The following is a 25,311-nucleotide window of genomic DNA, read 5'->3' on the forward strand; positions in this document are numbered from 1 at the left end:
ATAAATTGAGCTGAGATAAAAGATCTAAGAAACGGAACTCCTGCCTGAGTCCTGTGTGGTGTATATTTAATGAATTTTCACTTAATTATCCATTAATATGTATTAATAAAATAAACATGGCAATTGAACAGTACAGTACTAAAATACTGTTCTGAAAGAAAACCACATTGAGTAAACTAAAACAACTGCATTTCTCACTAATCTACACAATGCATTTAATTTAAAAGGAGAATTTATAGTATTTGAAATATCCTACCACATACTGAAACTTTTAGTGTAAACTGCCACTTTCTGACTATCACATATTGAAATACTTGTGGTGCGTAGTGAAATTTATGTTACATTGTGTAAAATATATAGTGAAACCGAACTGATGTATAATGAGACACACATGTGCCTGCAATGACTTATCAGTTCCATTATTTTCTAACTAACATTATTTTCATGATCAAGTTTTTCTGGGTCAGAGGAAGAAAATGGTGAAGACTGGGACTGGTACTACTATGGAGAGTGTAGACCCAAACTTGTGCAAAAACCTAATCAAGCTGAGTTATCCTTTGTCCTTTCCTCAGATAAATTCTGAATGTAAAGTCTGCTAATGGTTACAACATGTCTCTCTTTCTCTGCCAAAGCTTCATTATGAACATCAACATCACCCCAGCAAGGGAAATACCACCAGCCACAAGTAGAGAGGCCGGGTGCCGAATTCTCAGCAGTTTTTACCAGAACGGGGCTGCTGCACAAGAGACCCTGGTGAGGTACGTGGGGCCTCGTGGGAGCACCCTAGCACAGGTTGGGTCATTCAAACCCATTCAGGTTTTTTGGGAGGGGGCAAGGAGACATCCCAGACCTGACCTCCTTCGTCCACCAGTGCTCCAGACCTCCTGTGAAGGCTCAGGGCGGATGGGCAGCATCACTGTGACTTGCAAAACATTTAGATTTGTTTTTTCTTTCTTAAGTTAGGTCCTGAGTACACAGGCAAGCATCCCTGCCGGCAGGGCAGGCAGGCTGGCCGCTGGGTGTGCCCTGCTGCCGGCAGGGCAGGGCTGTGGCAGCCGGTCCCGCAGCTGCTGCTCTCCTGCTCACCCGGGGTGCTCCCCTGCAATTCCCACTTGCTCTCCAGCTTCGGCAGTGGCTTGGGCTGAGGATGGCAGCTGCTGGGCCGGCTGGCTGGCTCGGGAGGCGCTTTTATCCTGGTTGACTGCGATCTTTGCAGGTCCCAGCAGGTGCAAGGCTGCAGGAACTCTGCACCTCTGCCCGCTCTTGCCCAGAACTTGCTGCTTGGACCACAGACCGTTGTTTCTGAGAACTTGCCAAAAAAGAAACTGAGGTCCTAATGCTGCTCAACCAAAAGAATAGGAAATAAACCACAAGTCTCACACCTCCTTGACAGTCCTATTCCAAGCTCCATCAGAGTTTTCTTTTATGGATTATCTTTTACCTGGTTTTGCAACCGTGCCAGGATGGCCAAAGCATTTAACACTCGGGAAGTGATAATCGCCGTGAAGTTCCCCCTTTCTGATCTGCCTTGATAAAACTCAAGTCAAGGTGTGATTATCCCATCCTCACCTTGGACTACTGGCCTTTTGCTAAACCAAAACAAGCTGGGCCATACTGAAATTGGAAGACCTTCCTGCTTCACGGCTGTTGTGCAATCAATGCTCATCAAGGATGGTTAAAGGCACAAGACAAAACACACCCTGCATTTGAGGGTAAGGTGTATTAACCTTTCCACTTGGAATGCCTAATTGCTCAAATATTGCCAACATTGTTCAAACTGCCAGATATGTTAGGGAACAGGCAGAACTGGAGGGACAACTCTATATGAGGGGTATGACAAATTTATTGGGTAAATTGTATGGGAGTGCTTAACCCTTCTCTCTGTTCTGTTTTTTGTAAGGACAGTTGCCAAGTAGAGTTGGTCATGACTAATTCATGTGAGGAAACAGCATGGAGAGGTTAAACAGCAACAACCAGTTTAATTTCACTTGTTACCAGTAAGGCCTAACTTAAGTTTCAAAAGGAGATGAAAGGTAAATTTGCCATCTGCTGTCTATGTCTTAAAAGCTGCAAGACAGCTTGAAGAGTGACATGCTCTATATTACTAATGCTACTTCTGTTCTTAGAGCAGAGGGAGGAGACAAACACAATTTAATTTCTGTGTACACTAGGACAAAAATTCTCCAAAGCACAGATTTTGTATTTTGTTCTACCCCACTCCTAGCTTTTAAAAATCTTTCTAGAGGTTCATTAGTTATCCCTGAAGGAGGGCAGAACACTGCCATTGTTTAGATAACAATGCCAAAACTGACCAAGATGATACAGGAATATTTTCATGAGGGAGAAGAAGGAAACATATCCCAAGTATCTGAGCATCAACTCCAGCAAACAACACATCAGGTATGAGTATCTCACTGGTGGTACAAACAATCACCAGCTACCTCCCTCTCTTCTTATCTCCCCTGAAATCAAAGGGTACAACAGTGGTGACAGTGAGTGGATGAGGTACTATGTATTCGGACAACATTGTAGAAGGTGATTTGTCAACAAGGAGACAGAAACCTTTCATAATGCTTGGAGGAAAATTCATAGGGTAGTCCAAGGATAATAGATTTTTAATCCTTGGTTGTTTCCTTGTATGATACAAGATAATGAGTGTCACCCACTCCCTTGAACCTTTCTGTAACTTCCTTGAGATAGGCCATTTCCTTTTGAAAGATGTTCAGCCCAAACTGAAACATCTACCGATTCCTTCATCCCTGTGGCTAGATTGTTATTTTGCTAAAACAGAATAGAGCAACACAAGAATCTTTTCAAAGGCAGTATTTGGAATTGTTATCCCTTTGAGCTAACTATGGGAAGGCAAGCACATGGCTGAGCTTTTGTAAAATCAGGTTGAAACACAATTCTCTTCTTTTAAAATGCTTCTGAAGAAGCTAGTCTTGATTTAAATGTCCACTGCATGGGTTGTAGTTGAAGACCATCCGAAATGAGGCTGCAAATGGGCAGATCTGCCCTCTGCTGAGCCAGGTGAATCTCTGTGAAGAGGCTGAAGGCAAATGGCTCTTACATACATTAGCAGCTTAGCAATTTTCTCAGCATCCACGAAAAAGCTGGGGGTGATCACTTGCCAGTGAAAGGGACACTTTGCTATCATGGATCCAGTTATTTTCTTCCCTACCTGCCTGTATCCCGTCATGGATGGAGACGTCAGTGTCCTAACAAGAGCACCAGCTTCATATCACTGGATTTTCAGGTGCAGGGAAAAGTATTAGCAAAGGAAAATGTGTCAAAACAAGGAAAACCCTAAAAAAGAGAGTGATTGGGTAATATCAATCCAGCAAAATACTGAAGGGGAGCTTTGGCAGGGTGGCAACAGGCTTCCAAGGAGCCAGAAAGCATCATGGATGTTACAGTTTGTCATGTCATGGGTGAAATTTCATGCCTCAGAGTAAAGTCGGAGATGAGAAACTCTGGACCTTTCAATGTGGGAGAGCTGAATCTATCAAAATAGTTTCACTTTGCATCTACAGACTGTGAAAAGATGTTCTTCCTTTTTTTTTTCTTTTTCTCTCTCTTAGTATTATTTTATCTCACCCTTGCCCTTAGTTGTGTGGGTCCCCTCACTTATTAAGCACTATGTTTTCCTAAGAAAAGTGGTGTTTCACTGCTTCACTTCACCAGAAATTCTCCTTCTGGGAAAACTGAAGAAGCTGGTGGCCACCAACTTGCAGCACTGACAGGGGTCCAGGAATCTCAGGGATGCTCACCTAGAAGGCAAGAGGACAGGGATGGTCACAGGGAAGGGAAGAATGAGAAAGGTAACAGAGATGGAGAGGAAGAGTGGAAGGTTCACCACCCTCCTGGGCCAGTCTGCATCATGGGTCACAGATTTCTCCTGGCAGCAGTGCCATGACTAGCAGAGCTGGTGGATTGATACATGGAAAGTGCCAATCCTGCTGTTATGCAGCCATACCATGGGAGAGCCACAGAATGGACAAATCTTGCCAGTGCATGTGCTTTCCAAACCTTCAGTTTGCCCAGGCAGCCACTGAAAACAACACTGAGGCACTGAGGCACCAATCTCAGGCACTCAGAAGATGAGAAAATCTGGATTTAAGGTTCAGTCAGTTCTTCATGGACATGTGTAATCATGTGGTCTTTACAGAATGTGTGTTACCTTTGCCCTTGGCCTCTGGAATTTGGAACCAAAGGAGGCTCTAATGTGTAAACCCTACACCTTGGAGGTGGTCTCTTGAAAGAGGAGTAGATGGAGGGGCTGTCATGGCCCAGGACTGGAGTGCTGCCTAGGGGTAATGTTTTCCACTGGCTGTTACCCATGGAGTTGTGCATTGCATGGAGCAAGTCACTCAGCCTGAGTTTTCACAGGTCATGTAGTATAGTTATCCCTGGTTTGTGCTGGGTTTGAAGGTGTTCAGGATTCCCAGTTGACCCCTGAGATTAAGATAAGCTGAAGTCAAACAACATGTGGGTCTGCCCTGAAATTCTGGGTACCAAAGGGAGTTTTTGACTTTAAACTCCTGTATTTTGTTTCTTTTTCAGTCCTGCCTAGAGATACCACCTCCCTCTCCCACATGGACTCTGACTGACACAGGTGAAGCCTTCAGCCATGAGTCCACTCAGGAGCAAATGGCCCCAGCTGGAGTGGGGGGCAGGACCACAAAGGCCAGAGCCATGTAGCCAGAAAGGAAGATGGGGTGAGAGGGATGGCATCCCTCCCCTGTCCCATGTAGGATGAGCATTTCCCGCCTTGTGCACTGAACAAGGTGCAAGTCCTGTGGGAAAACCAGTGTGTGATCCTGCAAGCAAGGGCTGCTCCTGAAGCTGTGTGTGGACAAGCTTAATTAATTCTGTCTCTCCATAACTTTTTTTGGTGCTTGACATTTGAACCTTGCTTGCAGTGCAGTAATGTAGGGAGAGAAGTGAGTGTAAGTGAGTGAGTGAAAGTGGTGTCAGCATTTTGATTAGAACAAGGTTTCCATTAGATGCAGACACATGTCCAACCTGGTACCTGTTTGTTTCCAAGTGATGTGAAGGCCCACTCAGTTCAGCACACTTCTGGGGGCCCAGGCTTTTAATAGCATGTAATATTAATTTCTGGCAACAGATGAGAGTTAATACATTGTGTTTAAATCTGGGATGAGTTGTTGACCAGCTGTGGTCTGTGTGCAGAGATACCAAATGCTTTTCTTTGGATAATGTCAGTTCCAGCCTGCAAACCACATGTGGGTCAGAGGCAGGACTGAAGGCCAGCAAAATTAACCCATTTAATCTTATATTTCTCCTGTAGAGCGTTTGGTGCAGTTATCCCCTAATGATTTAAGTATTTCAGAAAGTTCTGGGTGAAATGCCTCTTTTTTCAGTACAGCATGTCAGTCAGTGCTGGTGGGAGGTTTCTGCCCTTCTGTCTGCACCAGAGAGGTAAATTAGGTAAGCAGAGGCATGAATTATTTGCATGAAGCTGAGGTGGCGAATGTGTTATCTCAACAGCAGAAAAGGAAATGGTTCTCTATAGATTATTAATTACTGAAAAAGCAAAGGCATGTCTTTTGTTGCCACCATACCCCTGGTCTGACTGTTGAGTAGATATGGATCAATACATCCCCTTCCTCCTCAACCCCCTTGCTCTTCACATTTTCACTTAGGCTGAGGTGAAGAGGTTTCACTTTAATTTATGTCATTCTTGTATTGCCAAATGGCATGCCAGCACAACCGATCCGGGCGTGATCTGACTCTCTGTTGTGTGCTCTCACATGCAATCCCCTCGTGGGAAAATGCTGAGAGAAAATGGAAATTTAAGCTGTGCACCTAGCCACTGTGGTTTTTTGGGTTTTTAATAGTGCTTAGTTTGTAAGGTCCTTTGGGCAGAGAGAGTTTGTGTTGAGTTCAAGGTAGTCATAGCCCATAATTGAGGATTTCTAAATATTATGATATTGCAGATAGCACTGTAAGCAACTTGTTCTCTCTATGAACAACAAACTACATGCAGTTACAGATCAGAGGATCTCAAAACAAGGTACAAATATTAGTCCTACCACAGCCCAAGTCTTGTACCTATTCTACAAATGAGTCGGGCGCTGTATGGGAAGGTCAACTGACTTGTTGCAGACCTCATTAATAGTTAGTGGAGGTACCAAAACCAGAAAACAGCCATCTTGGCTCCAGGGTCCTTGTCTTTATTGCTCAGCTCTGGCCTTGAAGTATTGAAGTTTTTAGATTAAAAATAAAAAGTTTGTCTTTAAACCTCCATTTTTAGATAAACTTCATCTTGGATATATTCCCCTATGTAGATACTCATCGCTGCCTTAGTGTTTTGATTGATCTAAATAATTAGACTGAAAGTTAATTTTTTAAAAATGTAGTAAGAATGGCATCAGCTGGTGTTCCCACACTTAAACACCCTGAACCTGGGGTAAATGAGAACCTGTAACTGAACTCTGTGTGATATATTTTTGAAGCTAGACCCATATGGGGTTGAGGCATTTCCTTGAGGCTAATGGATGCAGAGGGAGATAATGGGCAGGAGACCAGTGGCAAAGAACTGAGATTTCGCGTGTTCAAGTCTAACAAGGTACTTAAGACTGTTTTGTAGGGGTGTGTACTGCTTCAGGAAATGGGTTTAATGGTGAGGGAGGGCCCTTGTTTTCCAGCCTCCTCATTTTGGATGAGTAGCTAAGATTTTGAAGGAAATTGGAGAGCACTCTGCCTCCATTAAGTTTTGTCCCCTCTGCTCCTCAGCCTGCCTCTCTGTTGGGTGTTCCACTAGCAGGATTAGGATAATCCTGCCCTACACAGCAGAAGGGCTGAGCCATGTTGCCCATGCCCAGCAGATCTTGAACCACTTGCACCTGCAGCCACTGTTCCACTTCATGTCCTGGGCTGCTATCTGAGGTCAAACAAGACCAGCAACAGTGCAGCAAACAACACAGTCATTCCTGAATATTGTATCTGGAGGGGATTACAAACTCAGGCAGATCTGAGGGACGAAGGAAATCTGCACATAGTTGCTATGTAAGTCATAACTTCATCTTAGAAATGCTCAGGTATTTTATGCACAAGTCGCACAGTGATTTGTGGCATGTGGCTCCCAAGGAGGGCTATAGGAACCAGGGTGTCCCCTGGGAGCTATGCTGAACTCCTCCTGAATGGCTTCTCTCAGTCACAGCCCATGTAGGGACAGCAGGACAGCCAGTACAGACATTGGTGTATAGTCTGAAAGCTGCATGTTTATAGCAAACCCAAGTAAAGATAGCAATGCTCATTTGGAAATCGACTGCACAGCTGGGCACAGGGGGTGTTGAGACCACAAGCTTTTGGAGCCAAACTAGAGCTGCTTCCCAAGGGCCATGGACCTACCTGCCCTGCCCTGCCCTTCCCTCACTGTCATCTCTAATCATGGGCACAATTTTGGTCAGGGGCTTGTAGCCAGCCCAGGGAAGAATGGGGATGGGCAAGCACCTCCTGCAGCTGCCCAGTTAGTAGCTGCCAGACTGGGCCCCTAGTACTGGGACATCAATGCAAGGGAACAGGGCTGTAGTAGGATTTTTAGGGCAAAGGGGATGTAAGAAAAGAGCCCCAGCCCTGGGATCCTAGCTCTGCTAGCTGGGGTCCTGGCTAGAGCCTCTCAGGGTGGCAGCAAGGTTGCGACTCTCGAGGTGGCTTATTGCCCCACTGATTGGGTTGTGAGGGTTTTGGCAGATTGGGATGCTCTGCTGAGAAAAAGCCTCTTGGTTGTCACCTCTCTCGTTTCTCTGTGCTTTAAGTGTATTTTCTCAGTTTGCAGTATCAGGGGGCTGGGTGCACTGTGAAGCAATTTGGATTCTGCGTTGATAAAGCAAGTGCAAACTGTCCCCGCAGCTCTCGAGAGCAGAATCAAACTGAAACTTACCAGTCAGAGTAGAAAGCACATAACACCCACAACTACAGACATGCACAAATTGCTGCAATATAGATTAGAAAAGGAGCCCTGTTCTGCACCCTCTGGTCTCATTAAAAACATGCACACACCAAATCTTCACTGAATGACTACAAGCACCAGTGCGTGTTCCCTCCTAAACACCCAGCTTGCTTGTTACAGCTTATTAAAAAGGCAAATTTTCACTTTTCATGTATTCTTGCTCCCCTTAGCACCTGGTTGCAGTTTCTACAACATTTTTAACTTCTGTTTTTTTTCATGACTAGTTGTGAGTAAAGTGAGACCTCTCCGGGACACCACCCAGCCTGGTTAACTGGGTCCCCACCTAGAGACATGGCTCCAGCGTGGCGGGAAGAAACCAAACTTCTCCCTCTTAGTAAAGCATTTCTGCAAGGGGCTTTGAGGCTGACAAGCAGAGCAGATCTGGTCTGTAAAGATGTACAGAACTTGTCCCTTAAAAACAAAAGGTCATCTGAATACATAAGGTAGACTAAGAAGGTGAAGGTGGAGAAAAAAATGTTTCCTGGGGTTCACAAAGGGACAGTTCTCACGCAGAAAATTTTGCCATAGGAAAGCTGTAGGGAGACTGGGAACTATAATATCCAAGAAATCACGAACAAATTACTGCCTGCAACCCTCCTCTTCCTGCCCAAAAACTGACTTCTGCTTTGCTCATTTAAGTTAGGATTTAGTGTGTAAAACGTAACTGGTAAAGGCAGGAGCCTTGGGTTTCCCTAACCCCAAGACTGGTATCACATTGTGACAGCTGTCCTCAGCACAAGTGAACTGGGAAAGAGGTTTTCAGCCTCTGATTTTGCTGTGTGTGGTTTCAATATTGCAGGAATCGTTTCTCTTCCCAGCGCAGTGTGGCCACTTTGGGCAGGAATGCTGTAAGGAATCTCACTCGGTCCTTGGATAAGGAAATGATCAAGGACTTGCTTATTCACAATTAATGGAGAAAAAGAGCTGAAAGCCTTTATTAATCATTGCACAATAAGGAAGTCATACTGGTTTTGCTCCCTTCAATAGGACTATTTGGTCACACCTACCTAAGTGGTCTGGCATCCCAACCATCTCTCTGCGTGCAGCCAGGGAGGAGGAAGGAAGGGCCACTGCATCCAAATGTCACCAAGGTGCCTGGCTGACAGCTCACAGGGAAGAGAGAGCTCTGAGTGTCCATCTCTCTTTCCTGAAGGGCCAGGCATCTCTTTTAAGAGATCTCTGCCCAGAGTGCACACCAGTGCTGCCTGTCCCCATACTTCTGGCACAGGTTTCTGCCTCAAGCCCTGGTGTCAGAAAGGTGCAGAAATTCATGCATGCCCTGTGCCAGACTTCCCCCCTGCCAGCTGCAGGGGTGCCTGCCAGGGGGAGTCAGCTCTTGGGGGTGCGTGCCACCCACCCAGTCACTGCAGATCCTTGCCCCACTACTGGGCTTCTGCTCCCTCGTTTACCTATTGTGGCAGCCAGTCTTATGTAACCCCCAGCTTCAGAAAGTAGTCTCTGGCTAGATGTGATGGCTGGCAGGTGCCTCTGAAGTGCCAGGAGACAGATGTTCAGGCTCCAGGACAGATGTTTGGCTGGCACAGAGAGCTGTATTACCCTGCCCTGGAAAAGCTGAGGTGATGTCTCAGGGTCCTTTCCTAGGTGAGCTTGTGCAGGCTGAAGTTTGTAGAGCTGAACAGCTTCAGCCAGCAGAGCCAGTGCTGCCTGGAGATGGAAAGCATCATTCCTGTGCTCTGCACAGCACCTTTGAACCAGTGCCAAGCGGAAAGCTTTCATGGTGGAACTAAGGATACTTTGGCTTTGAAGCAGAAGGCAAAGTCTGCTTGCACACACCTCCAAGCAGACCCCTGACCCCTCTAATGTGGGACAAGAATACAACTTTGCATCAGAAGTCAGCACTTGGGCAGCAGGATCTCAGTGAGGCTTAGTAGCCCCTCTCCTGTTTGGCTGCCACAGTGAATTGCTGGGAAATGTTCTCTAGTCTCTCAAAAAGGAGTGAAAGCAGAGTCATGCAGCATGTTGGAAACTCTATCATTGATGGCAGCTGTTATAAAAGTGGCCTCGACTGGTGTGCAAATGTGCTCTTTGCCAGCTCTTCCATGTGCTTCTTGTGAGAATGGGAAGGGCAGCAGCCATGCTGGTTGCAGGATGGATCTGTTTCAGCATCTCATGAAAAATTAAACACTTGTGATTTTGGGAAGTGCCACATCTTTGACAAGAGCTCTTGTTTTTCTGCTGTTCAGGCGAGGCTGTGCTGAAGTTGCCAAAATGTCAACCTGTGCCCCCCACATCCCAGGCCAGGCAGCTGCCTTTTCCCTGCCAGCCTACCCCAACCCCACGCAGAGGAGGGAAACCTCTCTCTCAGTGCCAGGGCGGCTGCTTTGATGCTGTCAGTGAGTTTTTCTTTAGCCACCATGACAGCCTGTGTTTTGCAGATACCTGCCTCATGACGGGCACATTCCTCAGCCACACCGCATCCACTCAGCTCCAGCTCATGCAGTAATTACCCAAGTGTTTCCTGGCTGCCTTTAATTACAGCCACAACTATTTCCCTCACTCTAATGTAACACCTCTGAATGACAGCAAAGGTTTTGGGCTGCATCCCACGCGGTCCCAGCACGTGCTGAGACGTGGCCGTGCACTGCCAGACACCGATCTGAACCCAAAGGGCTCATACCCCCTCCGTGAGTCACATTTTTCATTTTCGACCTCAAGGCCATAATTGCCCACACTGGGAATTAGCGGTGTCTCCCCAGTACCCAGCTGAGGAGCACTGGGCTTCACAAACCAGCCAGAAGGGCAGGATCCTCCCTGTATCTATGCTTGAGCCTATCCCAGCTGTCATTCTCCCTGTCCTGTGGCAGAGCAGCTCAGCTGGCAAGGCCACATTGCCCAGCACGTCCAGCCCCCAACATTTTCCCACTGACGGCAGCAGTCCCCAGGCAGCCAGCGGCTCTGCGCTGGGGCACGCACGGCTGCGTTTTGTGGCAGCTCCCAGACTGATGAGCTTTTCCCCCCCTGCCCCTCGCTAACGCTGTTGTGGTTATCTGACCTGGTGGTGGTGGTGTTGCCATGGCTGAATCCCGCTGTATTCCTGCTCGGAGCCGGCCTGGGGGCTGCCAGGAACCGAGGCAGCAGCTGCCGCGCTCGGCCTCGCGAGGTTGTGATCTATAACGTGCATTGTCTTTTTATGTAATGTGTTTTATTAAACATCTTCTAAAGCTTACAAGTGTCCCCAGGACATAACTCTCCAGCGCAACGTAACGCTTTGCCAAGTAATGAAGTATGATTTATGGCGGTAACGGTTATCCTATGTTTTTTTAAAAAAATTATTACAGCAATAGCTCTGTCGAATATAGGAATATAACATGCTGCATTTGGCACGTTTATGACAACAGTGCTCTGGTTTTCTTAACTCCACAGTTCGGTGTTGGCAGTATTTCAAATTCTTGAGACAGATGTTTAAATGAATTTTTTAAAGAGGACAGTGAAATACTTTTAAAACATCATACAGCGCTGAGTGTCTCAATATGCGCAGGAACGTTATTTCTTTAACATTCAGGTAGGGCAGGGCAGCACATGGCCCCTCTGGTTTAGATCTCACGGTAAATGATGGAAGTAGCAAATGTTGAAATAGCTTTCTGGGACATCCTGGCCTGCTCTTACTCTTGGGCTGAGGTGGGGAGGGAGGGGCAGACACTTGACCTTCCCCTGGATTTAGTGCAGTGTTCACATCTCCTTTGTGAGCACTTACAACAGATCCACGTTGTTTTGAACACAAGTTCCCACCATGCTGAGACAGGACTAAGTGGTCTCACACTGACATTTTGAGTGTGTCATTGTGGTCCCGGTGGTTAGGGTTTCAGGCCAGAAATGACAATCATTTGGAAAAATGTAAATGAGAACCCTGGTCACATATCTGAGGCAGAGAGCATTCAAGTGTATTTCCATTGAAACACTGAAAATTCTTGGCTTTTTTTTTTTTTTTTTAAAGAAAGGCACTGGCTGAAACTGAGGAAACCTCTGTACAAAATGAAGCCAGGGTATTCAGCTCTGGCATTTCTGTTTGCAGCTTTCAGTGAGGGAAAATAAGAACCCACAAAGACAGGAGTCAGCACTGCTGAAGACACCATAGCCCTAGGTGTACCAGCATTGGGGCCACAACCAGGCTGCACACCCAGCTGGTGCAGAGAGATTCAAGACAAGGGAAGCATCAGTAAAGCAATGAACACTTATATTTAATTTACATTTGACAATTTGCACATAAATAATGATGTAAACCAATACGTAAACATATGATAGTTTGTTGTTCTAGCAAAGTAAAAAGCCTGTTAACTTTGGTCAGAGTCTTTCTTAAGAGAGACAAAAAAACCCCCAAAAACACTGTTGATTGTTGCTACATTCACATGTAAAACGTCTAAGGGGAGGGGGAAACAGTAAAGAGAAGTAACAATTCTTAAAGCTGATGCATATAAATTCTTGTAAATTTTTGTATCAAATACAAGAAAGCACTACAGGCAATAATAGGAAAAGTGTGTGTCCAGTGACAGAGTAGTGATACTTTGGTTTATCCTACAGTTAAGTACTATATTTATGAACTATTGCTACATTTAAAAGATGTCAGCCTCACAATTTGCAGGAGTGGAAATGTAATGAACTGGAGTCCTTCAAAAGCTGTGTTGAGACTTGTATTTCAGGATTGCTTGGTTTTTTAACAGAAGGCATTAAAATGAAGTTTGCTGAGCAAAAAAAAAAGATCACCGAATCCTGAATTGTTGATGTGGATTTTAAATTGTTTTTAAGAACGTAATCAGACAAAAAGGGATAGATGGAGGGGATGTGTGTAATAATGCTACTTATGTTCATATGAATTGACTGTGCAACTCATTAGTGGCAGGGCACAATGAGACAAGGGCCTTGTCCCACCTGACTTCCATCCTGCCCTTACTATGATTTGTGACCACATCACACATGGGTCATATTTGGCTTCTTTTCGAGTTCTTTCTGTTACATTTTCTGGCTGTCTGTTGACTGACCACCAGCCTCCTTCCCCCCCAGTGCAGACTGCCAGGAGAGCAGAGGACTGAAGGAGCCCTGGCCTGCAAACAGGGTCATTCCCACCAAATTCACTGAGATGCCACATGTGGATGCACGATGATGTCAGTCATGTGTTGGCAAGTTCCAGCTTCACCTTCAGCTGTGCGTGTGTATTTGTGATAAATGCCTTGGTACAACTTTCTGGTTTTGAGGTCATTGGTTATCTGCAAAACTGGGATAACATTTGATTTTCACACTTAGATGAAAAATAGGTTTTATTACATGGTTTGGCTCACAACTTAAGTGGTATAAATATATATACATATACATATATCGTATAGTGGTATAAATATATCTATAAATATACATGTATTATTTGCTACACCTCAAACGTCACCATATCATCTTTGGGCTTAGCAAAACAAAAAGATAAAAGGATGTGCATTCTATCTTTCCCTGTGCACATTTTGGTTTCTTCTCTAAAGTAGCAAAGCATTTAGGTAAAACAGCATTGTCTGCACCACTGGACACAAGCACTGAGGTAATTGTTGTTCAACAACTTTGCAATGCCCTTTTCTTCTTTAATTAAATTAACCACAAAATGTACAAACACAAATACTGAGAAAAATCTGAGTTGTAGAGGAAGGAAGGAAAAAAAAATTATGTGCCAGGAAAGGACTTTGTTCCCCACTTCTACTCAGGCAAAGTGGGAGAGAAAAATACAAGTAAAACTGAACCCCTTCTTTCTCAGGGAATCTGACCATCTTTTTTTTTTTTTTTTTTTTTTTTTAATCCCTGGAAGGCTCTGGCCAAAAAAAAACCCAAAATAAAACAAAAATCAGAAGAAAGAAATCTGCCCAAACCCCTGTTTTAGGCAGAATAATATTTGTGTCTTTGCTTTTAAACTGCTTTTGGAAACAAAAGAACGTGAGTGAGATTATATTTTGGAAAAGCCACTTTAAGCTCATGTGTTCCTTTGGTCTTGAAGTTACATGACAATGTGTGGGGCTGGAGCTGTGTTCTATAACCTGTGGTATTGTCCATGGCAGGTCAGTGTTTGCTGTACCACATCTGTTCCAGGGAGAGCTGCAGGTAGAAGAAACTTTCTCCTCTTCTTCTCAGAGAGGCAGGAGAGAAAGTTTCTTCCCTGCTTGCTGCTACTCTGGGTTGCTGGTTTGCTTTTTTTTTTCTTTTCAATTCCCAGTGGGGTGATTTGCTCATGAAAGTACACAGCATTTTTTTTTCAAACCAACAGATCTAGGATTCTGTATGTCCCATGTCCAACTTTGGCAATACGAAAAACCACATTTGTTTAAAAGACATTGGTACATAAAACACATTTACTGAAACCCTAATCTTAGGTTCTTAAAACAGATGTGCAGAAAAAAAATATCTACAAAGAATGGCCATAAAACAAAAAATAAAAACATTTAAAGTAAAAATTACAATGAATTTTTCCAGTCATTGTAAACATTTTCCTAATTATTGCTTTTAGAATGATTAATTGCATAATAAATTATGAAGTACTATCATTGAAAAAATAATTATGGATAGATGATTGTCTCTTAGTAACTGGCGAGGCAATGCACAGTCCTTTGCCCCTTTTTATGCCCTGAGAAAACAGTAACTTTGGAGTTCCTTCTTTCAGCTGGAGAGCGTAGGGAAACTACTGTAAGCCAAGATTGCTTTGCAGCATTGAAACTATGTACAAGCAACTGCTACAGGCACCCTGACTTGCCAAGTCATAAATAAAAAAAGAATCACTTTGCCAAAAAGTCTTAAGGGTCCATTGGTTCAATTGTTTCTTGTTTGACCTTTACAGGTAACAGAGGTAGTGGGTGACTGTGAGGCAACTTCATAACTGACATATCTGACGACTCGTAAAGGTTGCATCCTGAGGAGATAAGCCCATTTCCCAGGTTCCTCTGTAGAGAGACTTTCAGGTTAGCTCCTTCCATTTCCCTCCTGAGCATGGTCAGTATATCCTTCTCCACGATTGATGTCAAGTCGATATTGTCCTCCACTTCTTCCAGCTTGTCAGCATTGTCACTGATGTCGAACTTCTCGATCTCCTCATTGATCCGGTTCAGGTCCTCCATGGAGAGGCCGGAGGCTGGGGCGACGGGGCAGTTGCCCTTCAGGTGGACCTGGAGGCTGCAGAGGTGAATGTAGCTCTTGTGGCAGTGGATGCATTTATGGGGGCGTTCCCGGGTGTGGAGACGCTTGTGCAGCTTCAGGTGCACAAACTGGGTGAATTTGGCTGGGCAGAGCTTGCACTGGTAAGGCTTCTCTCCAGAGTGGAGCCGCAGGTGGGTTTTGAGATTGCTGGTGCTGCTGAACCGCTTGTGACAAACCTAATGTGGGGGGTGGCAGAGAAACAGCGAATGAGTGGGAGGCGATTTTATGGTTTAAATCACAGACACCTAGGAGGAGACGGCAGAATGAAGCAGCAGCTTTCTATATCTTCACACTTTCTCACAAAGGGAAAAAAAATCCCCACCTTTTTTATTTAAATATTGCTGAATGTCATTTTGAGTGTGGCTGATGGCAAAACTGTTATCAGGCAGATGTTGCTCTAGCAGGCTGCAGGCAATCGTGCTGTCTCACAGACGCTGCTGCACCAGGGCTGGCCCGGCTGTGGTGCAGATTCTGGCCCTGAGCAGCCAAGGGTTTGTCCCTCAGCCCTCCCTGCACACTGCACGGGGTGTGCAAAGCCCTGCCGTCCCTTCGGCTCAGAAGGAATCATCTCTCTCTCTCTCTCTCTCTCTGTGTTACGTACCTGACACTCGTGGGGTTTTTCTCCCGTGTGTACCAGATAGTGCTTCTGGAGGTGAGCCAGCTGCGTGAAGCCCTTATTGCAAGTCTGGCATTTAAATGGTCTCTCTCCGCTGTGTACTCGGAGGTGCACCTAGGGAGAGACAAAGCAATTAACAATTTGCAGTTTCCAGTACTACAACAAAAGTGTTTTCAGATGTTTCCTAAAGTCAGCGGAAGAGTCCCATTGCCAAAATACAATGTTATCTAGTTAATTAGGTGGCGTCAGTATTAAAACACACAACCACGCTTTCTTGCTGGGGGATGCTGTATTAAGCCCAGACGCATAAACAGTCTAACAAGCAAGGGAGGCCTGACCCTGCTTTTTCTCGAAAACCTACAGGGAGAAATCCGAGCCTTCAAAGAAGGCTCCTGTCTTATTCTCCGCTGCCTACCTTCAGATTGGAGAGCTGGCCAAAGGTCTTGGAGCAAACATTGCATTCGTACTTGATCTTCCCATTCTGCTTTTTCAGTGGGTATGGGAGGGTTTTGTAACCGGTCACATTCCTCTTACTTTTAATGAGATTCATGGCTTCTTCACCGCCGGTGGCAGCCAACACCACTGAGGTAGGTTTAGGTTGCATTATGTGTTCCGAACTGGCTGCTGTACCAGCGGTGGGGGACCCACTGGTAGGGCTGCATGGCTTGTCCTTCATGCTGGCAGCAGCGCCCGTGATAGAGAAGGCACTGTTGGGTGCTGGTATGAGGAAGTCTCTCGGATGATCAGGCTGCAGCAGTCGACGGCCTCCTTCACTGGGCAATGAGCTGGGGAGCGTGCTGGGGTTGAGCATGTGGTGGGAAAGGCTACCTCCGCTGAGCAGGTTGCCATAAAGAGGGTACATCCTTGGGAAGAGATTGAAATTGTTGATGCCATTGATATTGTTCAAAGCGCTCAGGTTATTACAGCTCATATTGAATGGAGGTAACAGGAATTTGGGGTAATGGGGGTTATAGGATGGTAGAAAGGCAGGTGAGAGGTGGCCAGGGGGTGCATATCCAGGATAAGACCCCAATCCTTCTGAGCCATACGATCCGTTCAAGTAAGAGTATGGCTCTCTGTGCTCTTGGGAAGTAGGTGCCAGAGGTGAAACTGTGACCCCTGGACTACTGTGAGGGCTTGAACTTTTTAAACTTTGGTCAGGGCTGCTCCTCCCAGAAGGACTTGGTGTAGTAGATGCCTGGATGGGTGAATGAGTAATGTAGCTGGGTCTGTCCATGCCGTATGCTAAGGAAGCTTTCAGATAGTCTTCTGGAATGTGAGGTCGGATCGGGTAGACAACTCGAGGGAAGAAACACCTCTCTGGGCTATAGTTCTTACGTAAATCATCCAAGTCTTTTTCTGGAGTAACTGGTGAAATGTTGGTCTGAAAGAAGTCTTTTCCTTTAGGAGGATTGGATTCCATTTTCAGGATTTCTTTCACACTGTGCTCCTTCTTTGGGACACTTTTCTGATAAAGCTCATCTTTATCAGCGCTGTGCTGCTTTGGAATAATGTGAGTTTGTGCTGAAATACAAAGACAAGATAATGATTATTTAGATATGTCACTGGCATTATCTCTTTTCAAAACAGAATCTAACCCCTACAAGTTTAGTGGGAAGGGAGGGCTACTCTCAGAGATGAGCAATCATTCAACTTGCCAGAAAACTATTGTTATGTGAATAAATGCCTGCTGGTATTAATTGTTAATAAAAAGCCTTGTTAATTTAAGGGATCCAGACCAGTACATAGAGATGTGGACGATGATGCATTTGCAGAGTGCCAGCCTCCATTCTGCAAACTGACTTCGTCTTTCTTCCCCCTTAAATTTGCCTAACTTCGCTGTTGAATGTCTCTTTAAGCAGTATTTCTAATAAATGTGGTAACGAGCATTTGTTCACAATACAGGTTTAACTGAAGGACTTTGCAGAACACAAGCTCCCAGAAATGTTCCTCAGTAAAATAACAAGGCATGACAAATCGGGTTTTGCCAAACCACAGCAGTCACTTCACCAGCCAGTTCAATTACTTACAGTACCAAAAAAACCATGGCTGGCTAGGATGAAAGCCTTCTTCAAAGAGAAGGTATTCTCCATCAGTAAACAGATCATTACTCATTAAATATACTGCTTAGGAACATCTACAACAAAGCAGACTATTTACTGCAGATTTCTGTGGCATTCAGTCTATGCAAAACTCCTCTGCTTACAGCTGTATTTTATAAAAAAAATGCTGAAGCAAAGCAAAAGAAAGCAAGACTGGTTGGCTCCAGCTTAAGTTGAAATGTGCTTTAAAAAAAAAGGAAAAAGAAATATGTATTTAGAAGGAAATAGAAGCTAGCACACATTCATCTCAGTTCAGCACATACTCTATTTATTTGTATTCAAACAGCTTGCTGTCTGGACATACCATAATCTTTACAGCAGACTGAAAGATGACTTCAGTGGAAAAACAAATCGGCCTTTATCTTTGTTACATAATCTTGATTACTTCTAAGATATTTTATTATAGGGGGGAAAACTACAAGAAGGTTTCATAATCATAGTTCAAGGCTTTCCATCAGGAGGTACAAGCCAACACCAGTAGGTATGTGACTCCAAAACTCTGCAATCCTTTAGAAACATTTCTACTTCCGTGACTGACTGTTCTTACTTCTCACTATCTGAGGTGAGAAACAGTTATTTCTGATTTTTGGAGGATCATCTGAACCAAGTGAGGAACATGAGAACAGGCAATGACCACGCTGCTTTCAACACAGATTCTTTGCTTCACTATTCACTACCCTGATGGAATCTATCATTGGGCAACATTACCCTATAAGGCAAAGAAACAGCCATTTATTAAACGTATCCAAGAAAACAGCTGCTTTCAAAGCATGCTCCTACTTACAGTAGGACCCACTTTACAGTAGCATCCTTTTTGAAATGGCATTAGACTAGTAACAAGCAAATTTAGTTTGAGATTTTTGAGTAGTTTGTATATTTGCAAGCTCCAATGAAATGCAATTGAACACAGTTAAGTTCAATTAAAATATTTATGATAAAACTTAAAAGTGCTGTACAGCAAGTATATACACACGTAAGTGCACAGCTTCCCAATTACTCCTCTTGGTGTCCAAAGTTTAGTGCAGAGCTGTATCAAAAATAAGGTAATAACATGTTGTGTTTTCTGGCTTTAAAAAACATCTACTTTCTGTGGTAATTTTGTCTCTACTCCTGGACTAGTAATTCATTTTCTAAATGTCAACTAGAATTTTGGGCATAGCATTGAGGTCCTACTAGGTTCAAGAAGCTCCACAATGGCACTGTGGATAATATTATCTGTATCTTCTTATCAGCTGCCTTTCACCACATCAGTGTCTCAGAGCAAACATTCCTGGTGACACTATCAGCATCGGGAAGTATCAAGACCAGGCAGTATTGAAAACTGGACAGGGGGTGGGAGGCAGGACTTGAGAAGCCTTCCAGCAGGAAAAATAAATAAATACCACCTTATCAGGCCCGTATCAGTTTCTCAGTGGGGTCTGTCAAGCAGGAAGTTCAAATTGACACTTTTCTCTTTTAAAGAAAAAAAAAACAAAACAGGGGGAGGGGAAGAGGAAGGAGAAATGCTGGTGGTGCTGGAAAAGTGATAGAGAAACTGAGGCCACTTCAGCTGGACAAACAGCTTCCACTGTCACAAGGTTAAAAACGAGGGTGGGGATGTACGTGCTGTATGTGCAGGAGTGACAGCAAGGAAGCTCATGCAGAGATCGTTAACTTTCTTTGTGCAACAATCCCGTGCTCTCTCTTCACTGAGAAAAGATAATTGCTCTTTTCTTCCCTTCTGTATTTTCCCGGTAAAGCTGTCCCTCCTACTAATTTCCATGTGCAGACAGCAGTTGTGATATTTAAAGACTATTTTTCAAGTCAAACTGTGACAGCTCTCTTTAGTTTGCAAGCTATCTTTGGTCCATAAATTCCCTCTCGGCTTTTTCCCTTATTACCTGACCACAAGGGACACTTGGGAACACCAGAGAGATCAAAACATAAACAAGTGTATCAGCACTGTGTAAAATAAGAGAAGGTAATGTCCGGGGCCAAGGAGAGGTTCTTAAGTTTTATACTGAAGGTGGATTTAAACCAGGACTGAAACTGATTGAGAGGTTTACAACCTTTCTTGTTGCTCTTAAAGGAGCCATACTTCAAAGTTAGATATATTTCTTATAAATGGATTTTTTTGAACTTGTGATCTTAGATTTAAATTTTTACCAATCCCTCTTACTCTGGAAATGCATTTCTCCCCCCAGCCCCATACACACACACACACACACACACACACACACACACATACATATAGACTTAGTAAATATAGGCACATACTGTTCCAAGATCTGTCTAGTTTCTGTGGTCAGAGGGACACACAGAAAAGAGATTCATGACAAAACAAGAATGGTGCAACTGCATTTTTAAGTTACTGATCTGAGGGGAGGGGGCAGGGGGAAGAAAGAAAAAAAAAACCCAGACGTGCCTCTTGAGGAGCCTAATCCACTTCTAACTGAGGTCAACAGATTATTTGCTCAGATCTGAGATTAGTGACTGCGTGCAAGCGGAAAAAGGACAAAACTCCTGTTACTTTTAAGTATTAATAAAACTTGAGTGAAGGAGCTGCCTGAAGTCACTCCAATGTGGGTGTTCCAGCTACAGACTGCTGCAGAGCTATAGACTTTGCTCTCGGTTCTTGTGCTCTGAGCTGTAGCCTGAGAAACATTTCATAAAAAACCATGATCTGTTCTTTTCTAAAGACTTGAAAAACGGTTGTAGGCAGACAGTAATTTCAATAGTAATTTCAGGAGTAAGATGGTACTGAACACTTCGAGTGGTGGAGCTTAATTATGCCGATTCACATTTTCGATCTAAATTAAGCACCTCCTTTGCTAGTAGACAGAGAACCTCGAAGTTGTGAAGCGGGGAAAACAAAGACTGTTTCCACTCAAAATGAGAATGGAGACCAACATTTAGAAGTACAAAATTTGATCATCTGTTTTCTAAATACGTCTATGGCAGTGTGACATGCCTTTGAAAACTTTTTGCTCAGAGAAGATCTTTCTGGGAGCTTTCAAATAATTCTCAATATTAAGACAACTTCAGCCCCCAAATTCTGACTTTGTGAAGACAACTTCTCATATCATTTAAAAATCATTTCCCTGAGCCCTTTTGAACATTCCAGGAGGCATTTTTTTAAGCAATTGCAGATGTTTCCTCTCAACCCAAACAGAAAAGCTTCAAAACCAGAAAGTGAAACTGCCCATAAACAAAAGGGAAAGCGAGTGACAGGGCAGAGCTAACGGACAGCATGTCAGGGCCAACAGGAAGAGGAGAAGAATAAATCGCATTTAAGAAAAAAGCATTAAAAAATTAATCTTCAAAGAACCGGAAACATTTTAAATTATATCTTGTTAAACCTGTTAATGAAACAAAAAGATTGCCAAATATTTTGTAAATATGCAAATGATCTTCCCCCAGCTTGAACTTTTTTTCTGAAGCTTGACCAAAAGATGTCACCTGCCTGTACTTGACTGAGGAGACAAACATGACATGAGCAGCAGGAAGTTGCATCATGATTGCAATATATGAACATTATTATCAAATAGTCGTGTCCTGAGTCAATGCAATTGTTTGGATTTTGCTGTGTTTTTGTTGGTTTGTTTTTGTTGTTTTTTTTTTCTCCACCCCTCCATCCCAAAATAATCCTCCCATGCTGAGGTAAGAATGAAATTCTAAACCATTTGGAACCGCCAAAGCAAATTTCCTCACTGTTTGCAAAATAAAATATCACAGACTAAAAGACAATCTGAAGGAGCAGTTGAATGAGGTTAGGCACATTAAACAAATTACTGAAAATTTGTTTTTAGCAGAATACAGAAATCTTGTGCCACCATACTTAAAACTATTCACTGGACAATGGCACCATCTGAAAGTGACATCTCAAATCTTGACAGAAAACATCAGGGGCTTCAAAACAGGCAGGAAGGGAATGACACTCAAGTTTCCAGCACTGGGATAATGTGAAGTCTTGCCTCTACTGCTATTGTGCAACTCCTTGTAGGCACTTCAACATCCATTTGAAGTTACGTAGCTCCACTCGGAGCTAATCATGGCCGTGAAGGTAGGTGTGTGCTCCAGCGTCTGAAGGACTGGGTCAAAGGCCCCAGTTCAGGAAAACACAGAGGACAGGGATAAACCCACAACTAAGTACATGCCTAATTGCTGTCTTGCATCTGGATGCTTTCCTTCTGCGGCACAAATGAACTAATGCTGGGGAAGTTACCTTTAATTTGAAAGTTTGCTGTTACAGAGGCAAGTAGATGTTACGTGTGGGTGTGTAAATATATTTATGCTCTACAGTGGTAGTTCTCTCATTTTTGAGGCCACTAATTACAGGAAATAAAGCCAGAGAAATTCCCTGATACATTTTTCCCCGGAGGCCCATCCTGCTCTGGTGCTTAAAGAGGAACTAAGGTGCTGAACTCTAAGGCTGTGATCCCCAAACCCTTGAGGCACTTAAAGCAGCTGCCTATATTTTAAGTTGGCAAGACTGGAAGGTCTCTGTAGGTGTGTGTCCCAGGTGGCCTCTCCTGTGCTGGGCAGCCAGCCAAGGTACAACTCTTCCAAAGCCTCCCACAGGCACCGCACACCCAAGACACAGTGAAGGGAGAGATCTGGGTGCAACACACCATGGCCACTGGCTGCCTCCTGCCCACACCAGAGTGCATCCCATAAGAGGAGGCCCTGACTTCAGCCTGCTTCTGGAGACCCAGACCCCAACTTTCCCTCCCTCCTCCTCAGCAGATGCCAAAACCAGCAGCCACGAGCTGGGAGAGGTGGTGATGCACCCCTGCTCTTCTGAGGGAAGCCATAACACTTTAAACACCAAATTACTAGCAATCCATTGGGCTGGAGAGGACTTTCCTGACTTCCTAGCAGGTTGGGATGGGGGGGGTCCCCTCAAGCAAGGCTGTGTTCAGATGTTTTGCTGGGCTAAAGCCCCACATCTGTAGCAGGCGCAGGGTGCCAGCGAACTGGGGACAAATCCTCTGCACTTCACTCATGGATGAATGCAGTGCCAGGGTACCTAGGCCAGCCTTTGTGACAGAGAGAGAGGCTGGAGTGGCAGCACGATGCTCTCTAATTTTAGATTTAACTAGTGGCCTGGGAGAAGGGAGCAGAAGAAAGCTAAACAGTGCTGGCATTCACAGTAAACTCATCTGGTTCCAGTACTAATGCTAACCACCCCTGCTTGCACCATTGCTACAGGGACTTTGGCAAATAAGGATCTTTGCAAGACTTCTGTATTTTTCTTCCACACTTTTCAAAAGGCTAACTTTAGAAAACCTCAGTCCTTATGGTACCTGTAGGGTTTTTGGCCCCTCTGCAGGCTCTTGGCCTGAATGTATTGCTCACAGAATGAGGGGAAAAGAAAAAAAAAAAGTGAAAAGGTTTTCTCATTTTCTGAACTGCTATTTTCTTTAGGTGGAAAGAGCTAACATAGAATTTCTAAATGGTTTAAATGTAATTATATTTAAAAAGAGAAGAATGTCTATTTCAACCCAGCATCTGGAAATACTGCAAATATTAAGGCTGAACTACAAAATTGTGGCTCAGGTCCCCATTTCTTTAAATCCTTGTATTGAGCCTACTACTTCTACTAAAATCAGTTATTCTGCCATGTCCAGACACCCCTGGTTTTGACCTGATTAAGAGTAACCGGACAGAGTAAGAAACACTTTACAAATACATTAATGGCTACTTCTGCTTCAAGGAAGCCTAAGGTGCCAGCAGACGCAGGAAACTGATCCTGTGTTCATGTATCCTCCTAGCTAGTGGCCAAATGTGCCTGCCTAGATTTTAGCGAACTCCTCATCCACCAGAGCCCTACATACTGTTGTCTCATCTCACCCGCAGGTCCCATTGAAAAGCCAACAGTTCATTATATCAGAAAATAAAACTGCAAAGAGTGGTGAAATGACATATGTGCAAAGATGACAGCATCAGTGAGATAGTTTTTGGAGATTATAGCTGCATAAGACATTCCCTCCCTCTCTTCCCTCTGTCATTAGGAGACAAGTTTTCTTCTATTAATTTGTAGGGAAAGACAAAAAGCTAATGAAAGAGTGACACCCACAGAGTATAGATGTACTTCTGATTAATCTGAATGTGTGATATTATTTTTATAATATGGAATGACAGTTCTAATGATCCCCAAAGTGACAATGATATTTTATAACCCATTCCTTGTTGCCAAATAACAGTAAATAGCTCTTTCTATTTAAAAAAAAGAACCAAACCTGCTTGCAGTTTTTCCTTCAAGTTTCAGTGCAGCTGCTGGCAGAAGGAGAAAAGAATATTCTGCTCTATCTTAGAGCAGCAGCTGGGGAAGCAGCCTAAGAGTCCACTGAGAAGTCAGCAAGAATCTTTCCTTCTCTAGAAGGGGCTCTGGGTGAGGTGTCAGGCAGTGATTAAGCGAGAAGTAAAGCACCAAGGCTGGAAATAATCAGAAACCACAGAGGAACACAAGCTCCTGGAAACACCTCTTCCCTCTACTACCAGTGCTATTATTTTTGAACAGAAAATGAAAGCTGCAATATAAAGTCAAGAAATGGGGACAAAGTACACTGAACTTAAAACACGAGTAACCAGATGAGAAGACGAGGAGGTTGGCTCCCATAAGACAAATAAGTGTAGATGCAAGGCTCAAAGTGCATTATGCAGTAAACATGTATTTTGTCAGACACCTAGACAGAGTCATGGCACATTGCCACTTCCTGGTACAGTGAGGGCAGCCCTTTGGGAACATGACTGGACAGCCTTTAGTATATGCTACCAAAGCAGACTTTTGCTCAACACACTGAGATCTGAAATTGGAAAAACTGAGAGTGAGCCAACAGCTATGGTTAGGAAGACAAAGGTCAGGCTGTCTGTCCAGAATTTCACCAGATAAGACTCAGATTGTAAACAAGTAACTGCCCAGATTTTAGGATCTCTTTCCATTTGAACAGGCACAGAGAACTCATTGTCCTGTGTTGGGTTTTTTAATTCCCCTTTTCCACTCCAAGCTACCTCCTGTGACACAACAGATGATGCAGCTGTGTAATTACACAACTTATTATTAGACTGTATAGGCAGAAGAGACATTACTAGCATTCCTTGTTTATACTGTAATCTACTTACTGAGGTTCATCATTGTCAGCTCTCTGGAGGGGGGATAGTGCAGCCTCTCTGCAAAATCTCGGCAGTACCACACAAGCAGCTCTTGGTTGGCAGGGATGGGCTTGATGGTATAGAAGTAGATGTTCATTCCATTCTGACAAGCAGCCAAGTTCTGCTCCTGAACAGAGTAGCCAGGGTTTACATAACGCATCCAGTTGCTCTTGTCCTCGTTAAATCCATCAATGAAGTGGTGAAGTTCACCATTTGAATAGATCTGGAATAGAGAGGAAGTGCTTACGAATATGTATACATATATATAGGCACAATAAGCAACATGTACACACAGAGTCCAGAGG

The 25,311-nt window shown here is 44.1% G+C and overlaps 2 protein-coding genes across 9 annotated transcripts in view; one reads left to right on the forward strand and one right to left on the reverse strand.

Moving 5' to 3' along the window:
• The window catches only part of ATG5 (autophagy related 5), a 120,736-nt gene that overhangs the window by 84,761 nt on the left and 10,664 nt on the right, over positions 1-25,311 (forward strand). The window contains exon 8 of one of the 4 annotated variants that reach the window (XR_015802542.1): positions 633-758. The exons of the other annotated variants lie outside the window; for them this stretch is intronic. The gene's annotated coding sequence lies outside the window, so the exon portion shown is untranslated. The remainder of the gene's footprint in view (positions 1-632; positions 759-25,311) is intronic. 4 annotated transcript variants of the gene reach the window in all.
• The window catches only part of PRDM1 (PR/SET domain 1), a 99,373-nt gene continuing 87,803 nt past the window's right edge, over positions 13,742-25,311 (reverse strand). For all 5 annotated transcript variants that reach the window (XM_088161955.1, XM_088161956.1, XM_014880413.2 and 2 more), the window contains 4 exons: positions 24,977-25,229; positions 16,186-17,294; positions 15,756-15,884; positions 13,742-15,330 (listed from right to left, as the gene is read on the reverse strand). In XM_088161955.1, the coding sequence (XP_088018081.1) occupies positions 14,755-15,330; positions 15,756-15,884; positions 16,186-17,294; positions 24,977-25,229 (2,067 nt within the window). In that variant the 3' untranslated portion in view covers positions 13,742-14,754. The remainder of the gene's footprint in view (positions 15,331-15,755; positions 15,885-16,185; positions 17,295-24,976; positions 25,230-25,311) is intronic.

The sequence above is a fragment of the Sturnus vulgaris genome, chromosome 3 (assembly GCF_052056855.1).
Source record: "Sturnus vulgaris isolate bStuVul1 chromosome 3, bStuVul1.hap1, whole genome shotgun sequence".
NCBI lineage: Eukaryota > Metazoa > Chordata > Aves > Passeriformes > Sturnidae > Sturnus > Sturnus vulgaris.